At 40.6% G+C, this 9,559-nt stretch overlaps 1 protein-coding gene across 3 annotated transcripts in view; it reads right to left on the reverse strand.

The window, feature by feature from the left end:
• gpc4 (glypican 4) overlaps window positions 1-7,632 on the reverse strand; it is a 30,524-nt gene extending 22,892 nt beyond the window's left edge. Inside the window, exon 1 of one of the 3 annotated variants that reach the window (XM_088989525.1) lies at window positions 6,817-7,632. In XM_088989525.1, the coding sequence (XP_088845651.1) occupies window positions 6,817-6,973 (157 nt within the window). In that variant the 5' untranslated portion in view covers window positions 6,974-7,632. The remainder of the gene's footprint in view (window positions 1-6,816) is intronic. The other 2 variants (XM_088989527.1, XM_088989526.1) reach the window with 2 other exon arrangements.
• Between the last annotated feature and the right edge of the window lie 1,927 nt (window positions 7,633-9,559).

Below are 9,559 nucleotides of genomic sequence, written 5' to 3' on the forward strand. Positions count from 1 at the left end.
ACCCCCTAGAGTGATCTGTCGGCCACTTGGCCATTTGTAGAGGTTCTGGCAAAAGCAAATGATGCTGAGATGGAATTACAGGCTCTCTGTGAATACACTACCCTTGAACTAATGTTACATACAGACTATATTAAACAACTTTCAAGGGAAGCTTAACATTCCAATTCAAGTTCTGCTGGTTAAGAAAGGGGGCTTTGGAGTGCTTGGAATAGCAAAGCCTCACATTTTCAGATATAAAAAAAATAATCAAAGAAATTGAAAACTTTTCTGGATACGGTTTTTCTTTATTGTTCTGAATTGATGATAAGTACAGTATTGGCCCAAATATAATCGTCTTATAATCGGGTTCTAGACATTATACCCATTCTGGAAGCCAGATATTATTGAAGCAAATGCTGAACTTGACTACCCAGTCTAGAACGAATCCCTTTCACGAAGAAAAATAAAAATGGTGGCAGGACAAAGATGTAACTAAAAAATAGTGGTCGGAAAAAAAAGAATAATAATAAAAGAGATAACAGAAAATGTAGAAACATATCGACAATCTGGAGAGAAGTGGTTTGAAGATTGGCCAGGTTAACCAGCAATGTAGGAGAAGTTATTATGTAAACTTCTAGATGATAGTGAGAAATGAGGCATAGTCTTCAAACAATTGCAAAGCGGCTGTGAAATATGGTGTCACATAGCGTAATGTACGGAGATGGAGAGCTCAAAAAGTTCACCTAAAAATGCTCCTAGTCAGAGAAAAGGTTCTGTGGTCCTCAGAGCAGTCGCTTCAAAGAACTTGTTTGACTTCACTTTGATGGTAAATGCACTTCTTGCTCTTTTGTTGTCTTATCACAATAGATTGGTTTATGTACATTTCAAAAACGAGAAGCCATTCAAATTCACAAATGTGATTGCACTTTATTTTACATATTTAAATGTTCAGACATTAAGATTTGAATGGGGCAAAATCACATTCTTTTTCTGTCAAATATTCTTCTCCTTTTCCTTTCGGCTTTTCCCTTCAGGGGTCGCCACAGTGAATCATTGTCTTTCATCTAACCCGATTTTGTGCATCCTCTTCTCTCACACCAGCTACCTTCATGTCCTCTTTGACAACATCCATCAATCTCCTCTTTGGTATGCTTTTTCTCTCAAATACATTGTTATAATCATTTGTTTCAGATGTACAGTGAGACCTTGGCTTACGAACTTAATTGGTTCCCAGACAGAGTGTGTAAGGCGAAAAGTGTGTATCCCCCCAAAAAATGTTCCCATAGGAAACCATTAAAATGAGAATAATCAGTTCCCAGGTCTCCATAAAATATAATTTTAAACTAAATAAGCCTTAAAACTACACACAACATACCTTATTCTATGTATAATAAATGTGCTATTGTATTGTAATGAAAGAAATACAGTGCACTGTATAATAAAGTTTATTTAGATTTGTGATGGTTGTTGATGGCTCTTCATTGACACCTGTTGCTTTCTGACTTTTAAGGTCTTACAAAACTGAGGCATCACATTATCATGTTGATTCTCATAGCCACCGTCTTTTCTGGATGGAACTGTTCAATAAAAGCCTGCACATCATTCCACTTGGAAAATCAAATCCTGTGTGTTGAGGACCTCATTATGGTCAGCAACAAGCTCCTTGATGTCATCTGCATCCACTTCGGGTCCCATGTTCTTCCCAATGGAAACAATGTCGTCCAAAACAACAGACTCATGAGGATCAAATCCTTCAAAGTCCCTCTCAAGGATGCATGCGGGCCACAAATTCTTCCATGCTGCTTTCAAGGATCGAAGGGTAACAACATGCCAAGCCTTTTCTATCAGCTGAACACAATGATACACATTGAAATGGACTTAGCATATCCGCTAAGCGGCTAAATCAGACAAACACACACCTCGTTCGTGTTTCTCAATGATCTCCTTCCTCTCCTCGACTGTAATTTTGTTTTGTGTCTTCTTCGGCTGAACACGAGCCTGTGGTGTCTGTTTTGGTCCCAAAAAAAGCAAAAGTATCTGTAAAAAACTCCTTGGAGGCGATCGCTGTGTGTGTCTCTCTCTCTCTCTCTCTCTCTCTCTCTCTCTCTCTCTCTCTCTCTCTCTCTCTCTCTCTCTCTCTCTCTCTCTCTCTCTCTCTCTCTCTCTCTCTCTCTCTCTCTCTCTCTCTCTCGCTCTGGATCGACATGTGCATTCAGAGAAAGGGGGTGTGGAAAGGCAGGCCGGCTGGCGCGCTGTTCGGTCATGTGCTTTGGTGTTCTTCCGCGGAAGATTACTCCACCAGCCGTGGGGGGGGGGGGGGGGGTGTGTATCGCGAAAAGTAGTGCGTAATCCAAGGTTTAATTTTCATAAATTTAACGTTCGTAAACCAAAAAGTTCGTAAGGCAAGGCGTTCATAAACCGAGGCCCCACTGTACTGTAATTATTTTCTGTATAAAAATTAATTTGGTGTTCAAAAAGTTTTTTTACAAACTTGAGTCTTGAAAGAAGGGGTTCAGCGGTACGTAAAATGGATGGATGGATCTTATAATCAGGGCCGTCTTGTCTTTGGTCCAATACGGTAGTTGCTCTGGACAGCTACTGGTGTCTTGCGCTGCCCTGCTGTGTTCACAGGAAGCTGACAAAAGGGGAGAGACGGCGCAGAGGTGACAGGTATATGCAGTGGGACTCCTGTTCTCGAACAAAGGCTAAGCCAGGTTGCTGCCTGGGATTCCCAAAACATCTGCATCATGATACTTAAACTTCATTACTGATAGCGTTCCTCAAACAGTTACTGAGGAGAAATTACATACACAGGGCCAATGGCATCAGAATCATTCACGTTGGAACAATTTTTGAATGGAATACCGGTCCAGGGTGGGCCCTTCAAGCAAGTTATCATAACATTTTTACACTATACCGGGCAACACTTTTGTAAGATGGCCTTGGTTGTAAGGTGAAAAGATTTGAAATGCACACATTCTGTTCATCTGCAATGCAGCATAGTGGCACTTTGGTACAGCTTGCTACTCCTTTGAGTGTAGTGCCACATAAAAATGCAAAATGACAACTATTAGTCAAAGAGCTGCAAGTCTGCTTCTAAATCACAGCCAACATGTCGATGAATAAGGCAACAATGCCCCCAACTCGCCCGGTTGGCACAACCCTTTCACTCCGACATCTCCTTGCATGCACGCATGTTTGTAATCTGGTTGTTTGGGTCGTGTGCAGCACAAATACAAAACAGAGTGTGAGGTGAATTGAAGAGGGATCCTGCCTTTCAACGGTTGTGGAATCTTTCAGTCCTAACTTCTTATTTGAAATCCAAACAATCCAACACCCCTTTTTTGCGAGTGATTTATGTGAACGTTTTGTTAACGTTGGTGAGGCGCAACCTTTGCTTAAAGTGGTGTAGAGTTAGAATCAAGGCACTTTTCCTAACTGTTTAGACAACTCGAATGATAACTAATTCCAACTTTACATTCCTTACCTTCCCTATCCAAGCGGGATAACTTAAGGACTTATCTTGCTTGGATAGGTAAGGTAAGGAACATAAAGTTGCGGAGCAGGAATGAGAATTCGAAGAGGCCAATTTGTATGTAACATAAGATTGAATCGGAGGGTAATGACTTTTTTAGAAAAAAACTTTTAGGATGGTATTTTCAAAATGTGTTTGCCTTTTCTGCCAACATTGTATCGCTGAAAGCAAAGAAAGGAAGAGTTGAGCAGCATTTTTAGGCCGTTGATAAAACTGTTATGGCATGAGACTGACCCACACTCCCTTGGCGATCGATATGATGTGGACTTTTGATCCTTACCATACTGTGGCCAAAGCGCTTGACAAAGCCTAGCATTGACTTAATTGAAAAAAAATGTATTGTTCTTTTTTTGTCAAAAAATGCTTATTTTAACCAGCATTCCATGGGCAAAGATTGGACTGGAAATACTGGATTGGTTATTACTCGCAAAGCCGTAAATCTATCCTCATTGGCTAGCTGGAATCAGCTAATAGCTAGCGAGTGAAACATTGTCCTCAGGGCCAACTCCCTTCGTTTGTTGTCATTTATGACGGAGAGGCCAGCAAAAAACTAACAACAGAGGCACTGACACATAGTTGAGATGGGCTTCATTGACTTTAGTGCTTCACGGTTTCATTTAATGCTCAATACCTGGATAAGTTCAAATTTAAAACAGAATCTTATCTTACAGACAGTGTATTTTCGGTGTTCAAATACCTGGCATGTTTTGGTGTCTACTTCTGCCTTCGTCAGAGTGTCAATACAACAATTACTGGATAAGTTCAGTAAACCTCTACCCACTTCAGTGACATCTGGCTATAAAGCACCGCACCTCCACGCCATGCATCTCGTCAACTACAGCTCCACACAGTTTTCTATCACATACAAGTCTGACAGCAGCAATGTTCCAAGATTTGTTGTGATTCAAGGCCAAAAATTCAGAATCGCTGATCGTTTTCCCACACCCATTCCAATTCCAATACACAGCACAACGAACAAGTGAGAAAAAAAATCATGACATGAGCATTGCAAATATTTTATTTTCCAGTGAACTGACATGGCCTGAATGAATCACCGCATATTGGAACAGATAAGAAATTAGGCCTTCGATGTAGAATGGGACTGATGTCATGTGATCAACAAGTACGGAATTCACAATCTAGGCCTGCTGTTACAGTCCATCATTTAATTTGGTCCATGTTGAAGCGTTTGGGGTTTCATTTTAAACTTTACTACATTACAACATCTTTATTGTACCTCTTGTCAGGCCTCAACAAAGCCCCCAAAGTAACATTAATGGGAACAAGCATCCCTACTGGCGCACCATGCCAACAATAACATAATATGTCCATGGTTGTAAACGCTTGGTTTTTGAATCTTGTGTCTCCTATATGATATGATATGATCACCAGTCCGATTTACTATCAGTGAAAGAGTGCAAGTAAATATTCATTGAAGAAGTTCTTATCTGACATTTGGCAAAAAGGTCCCCTGCCCCCCCAAAAAAAGTTATACTGGAAAAAAATGTCTCAGGATTGGATCTGACAGTACTGTTAATCCAGAATTAACCATTCAAAACAGTTTCTGGACACCCCTGACACAATTTCATGACAATGCTAAAAAAACAAGTTCTTATCCCGTGACTGTAGAGTGTACTTGAGAGTTTGAAAGGCGCTGAGAAATTAACTAAAAGTAGTAGTTTGCTGACGAAGTTTCTTGGATAAGAAGCGAAACGTCCGACACCTTCAAAGAAGTACAGATGACGGCTGAAGAAACCTTTTCATTGGTGGACTACTCCTGTATGACTGAGAGCTTACACAGACGCTGAGAAATTAATTTTATTATTATGATGATGATGATTATTATTATTATTATAGCCCTCTATGAATGAATTACCACAGTTGCCAGGAGTCTTTTTGTGTTTAAGGCCCAGACAGGCATATCCAAGCCATCAAAATGTATTGCAAGGAGAACGCATGTGGATAGCTCTCACACCTGCACAATAAATCCAGATTTATTCAGAACCTTTTCAAATTCCAAGGATGAGCAACGCAGACATATTAGGGTACTCTTAACAACACTGAACATCACAAAGACGTACTGTCAGAACACAAACAAAGGTCTTTCAGATTTCAAATGCAAACAGTGCTCTACTTCTTTGACAGTTACACCCAACTCCAACCAAGTGAAGGGCCAAAATGTAAGTTGTGTCCCTATTCCAAATATCTTCAAGTAATAGCCTATAAGGTCGTGTTTTCCATTTGTAACGCTTCTGACACCACTTTATTGTTCAGAATTGTATAACAAATGTTCACATCCTATGTTCAAAGTAAATGAGATTTGATACAGTGAATGAAAATCACTGGCAAATAATACAATAGTCAAAGTGTGCATATTCATTTAACCACTATAAAAAGAAAATGAGGGAAGGGAGTGATTTGAAGTATGCCGGGCAAAGTGGAATTTCAGACCCCAACTCTGCTCCCCCACTCCAACCCTCACTGTAAGTCACTTCCATTTGATTCCATTACTGGAATTGAATTATGCATGCCAATAGGATGTGTTTTTTCAAACTGTCAAACTGGCATATATTCCGCTGCATGTTTTTCCCGAACATTGCTATGCTTTCACCTGACCAATGCATTGCTGAATGGCAGATTATAAACAAACCAGACACCATAATCGTAAAATATAAAATACATTTTTTAAAACACTGAAAATCCATTGAGCCTGTTTTCAGTACCTCCAAAGGCGAAGCTAATCCCCTGCCAGCATGGGAGTTTTGCTGAGGAAGTTAGGAAATAAACACAGGCTGCCTTCTTTCGGTGGGAAGCGCACTGTGTGTGTGTTGATTATGCCTTTCCATTGTTATGAATTGCCTTCAAGTATTTCCTAAATGAATGTTATATTTACTGGCTGAAGCACTCAAGTGTTGCCAGACACCCGCCAAGGTGAAAAACAAGCCACTAAAGACACCAATGCAATTTAGCTTTTCCCTTGCTTTTATTTGGCTTCAGTATCTCAGAAAATGATGATGGACCTTATTAACAACAACTTTAATGAATTGTCTGGGGCCATGTTAAAAAAAATAAAAAATGGGTTCACTTCCATTCTTCACAGTTTATATGACAGACAGGGGGAAATATGACTGATGTTGTCATGTTCAGTGGACTTGGTGAACAACTAAGTACACAACTGGACCATTGGAAGACTTATGTGGCCCATAACTGGCCCCGATTCCCATACTGAGAAGCCAGCGTTCCTTCAAAACTGACTTTTTTAAACAGCCATAAGAGAAAATTGAACAACATTTCGACTTTACCGTTAACTCCTTTGTTGGGAACATCGTTGACGTTGAAGCCTTTGGAGCTGTAGGCAGTGCGAACATCGTTGCAGTTTTTCGACTTTTGCTCCCCCGTGGCCGACGCACAAAACACGACCAGCGTGCTTAGCACACACATCAACAGCAGCGTCTTCATGGTGTCAGTTTTAGACAAATAATAAGAAAACCCAAATAAACAAAAACACCAACAAAAATAAAAGAGAAAATAATCTGATCGTTGAGTGCAAAAAAACCAGCAGTGCTCTAATCTAAGTATGCGCTACACAAATGTTCCTCATGGAGACACGTTGGTTTCCTTCAGATCAACAGCTTCATTGACTCAAGAGAGACGGAGCAAAAATCCAAAATACCAAAAACCTCTGGGAAACGCACACCCTAAATTATTCCCTTCAACGAAGTTGTTCAAGAAAAATGTCGAGTTCCAGGGTCGTCTCAAGACACGTAGAAGAGCCCAAACAAAGTTTTGGAAAAGTTTTCAAAAACTTTTTGCACCGCAGAGAAGAATCACAAAAGATCGCTCGTCCGTTTCGACGACAGCATTCAACATCGGCAGGGAATAAATGACAAAGGGGTCTCGTTCTTTCGTTCCCTTTCTCGCCTGCTGTCCACACGCTTGAAGGCCGTGGTTTTTGCGGGTCGGGGCACTGGACTATAAAATCGTCCGACTACGATCCAAATGCGGACTGGAGGCGCTGGTAGACACGAGACACTCGGGAGAGAGGAGAGTTCCGGGGACAAAGAGAGTGGAAAGCAGCAACACCAGTGCCGGAGTCTGGAACAGGAGCGCCTGAGTTTCCTTGGCTCATTTTTGCAAGACTCGGAAAAAAACTAACTGGTTGAACAGTGACACCCCCCCCCCCCCCGCACCGCAAACACCTCGCGCACCAGGAAGAAACACCAGACAACCAAAATCACTATCACCAGGGACTCTCGTATGACTTCCGGAGTTTGTTATCTGTTCATCCAAATGGATGAGGATAATACAACAAATAACAATTGGAACCATTGGACCAGGAGTTTTTCCTGGCATATAGAGGTGACCTCTTTCTGATTGTGTACGGGCCTGTCTTCTACAATTCTGCTTTCGATTATGTTGGGCCTAAGTGTAGTTTTTCTACATCATCCTTTTGGATTTCCTTTATTAAAATACACTTGTGACACCTGAGATTACTGATAAACCAAAATCACGAATTGTAGACTGACTTTAGAAGTCCTTTCCTTCTGAAAAATCAGAAGTGCTTAATTAGAAGTGGGAAATAAAGATTGTAAAAACAGTGTATTAGCTGTGGCCTTACGATGTATCTTATTTTTAAATGACTCCATTCCTGATATCAGTACAATGACACATTTGTGTTTATAATGAGTTCTTGTTTTATATTCCAGTCTGTGTAAAAGAGAAGTGTTTGGTGAAAGAAAGGTACATCTGAGAACTTTTCATTTTTACTTGTGTTGTCATGTTAAATTAACCCTAAATGTAGTAACTGTGAAAGTAAGTCTTTTCTTATTCGGGAACATAACAGAGCCTCCTTGAGGACCCCTTAAGGGTAGACCTCAGGTGAAAACAAACACATTGTGTTGTGAAAGTTTATCAAATACATACGTAGCCCTTATTTTTCTAAGGGGAGATTTACTCACTTGAAACTGAAGGCCGCTCTTGTCTGCAAGTGTTGTTTCAGTTTAGCTTTTATTATTGAATAGATTGTAGTTTGTTTCGATTCCGTCTCGTGTTCCTGTAACACTGGAGTCAAACTTCTCGAATGCGACTCTTTACACAAACACACTGATCTGGCTGACTAAGCTCTACATATTTGTGTTTTGGTCCAAATACAGGTAGAGCCATGCATTCCATTTAGTCTATGTTCAGACGAAAGAGACCACTGCACAAATGGCTCCAAACAAAAAGTGTCGCACAAAGCATATCAAAACATCATTTAGAATCTAACAAAAATAGCAATGGAATGTAAAATCTCACATTTTCAAGGACTTTTTTATTATTATGCTAATGTTTCCCATGTTTATTTTTAATACTTTGGAGCAGTGGGAGCTCTTTGATTAATCTGTTGTGATGTCTCCAGCTGTAAATCTTTTTTTGCAGCTTGTTACTTACACACAGCAAACAGATGCAGAATTTTCAAACACATGCAACGGTCCAAAAGACATTTCATACAAATCCAAATTCCCCAGATTCTTCAGCGACTAATTCACTGATATCCTTCAACTATGAGCTTGGTCTTAAATGTTAGCTTTGGGGAAAAAAATAACAGCTTGCCTTTTTGTCATTTTCAGCGAGTCCCTTAATTAATATGAATACATGCGTATTAGAAAGTTATATGCCTTCTTTGAAACATGTTTAAACACAGCTGACGCGTGTGTGTGTGTGTGTGTGTGTGTGCGCGTGCGTGCGTGCGTGTGTGTGCACATTCATTGGTTTGGGGGTAGCACTCAGCAAAATGACATTCCTCCTTTTGTGTCCACATTCCTCAGGCGGCTGCATTCATTGCGTGTGACTGTGGCGGCTGCAGAGGAAGCCAAAGGTTGCCGAGTAGCAGGAGGAGGATGCTGGAGCTGTGCGCTTGAAAGAGTGTGGGCCCGTTGCTCTTCTTAATAGACCAACAAAAGGTCCGAAAATGCTCTAGTGCCATGGTAATTAGAAATGAATGAGCTCTGAGCGACAGACATGTCCCTGTACCTTCCATCTAACCGAGGAATTGAAGCAGCCAGT

The sequence above is a fragment of the Hippocampus bargibanti genome, linkage group LG02, assembly GCF_051943395.1.
Source record: "Hippocampus bargibanti isolate YZ-2025 linkage group LG02, ASM5194339v1, whole genome shotgun sequence".
Taxonomy (NCBI): Eukaryota; Metazoa; Chordata; class Actinopteri; order Syngnathiformes; family Syngnathidae; genus Hippocampus; species Hippocampus bargibanti.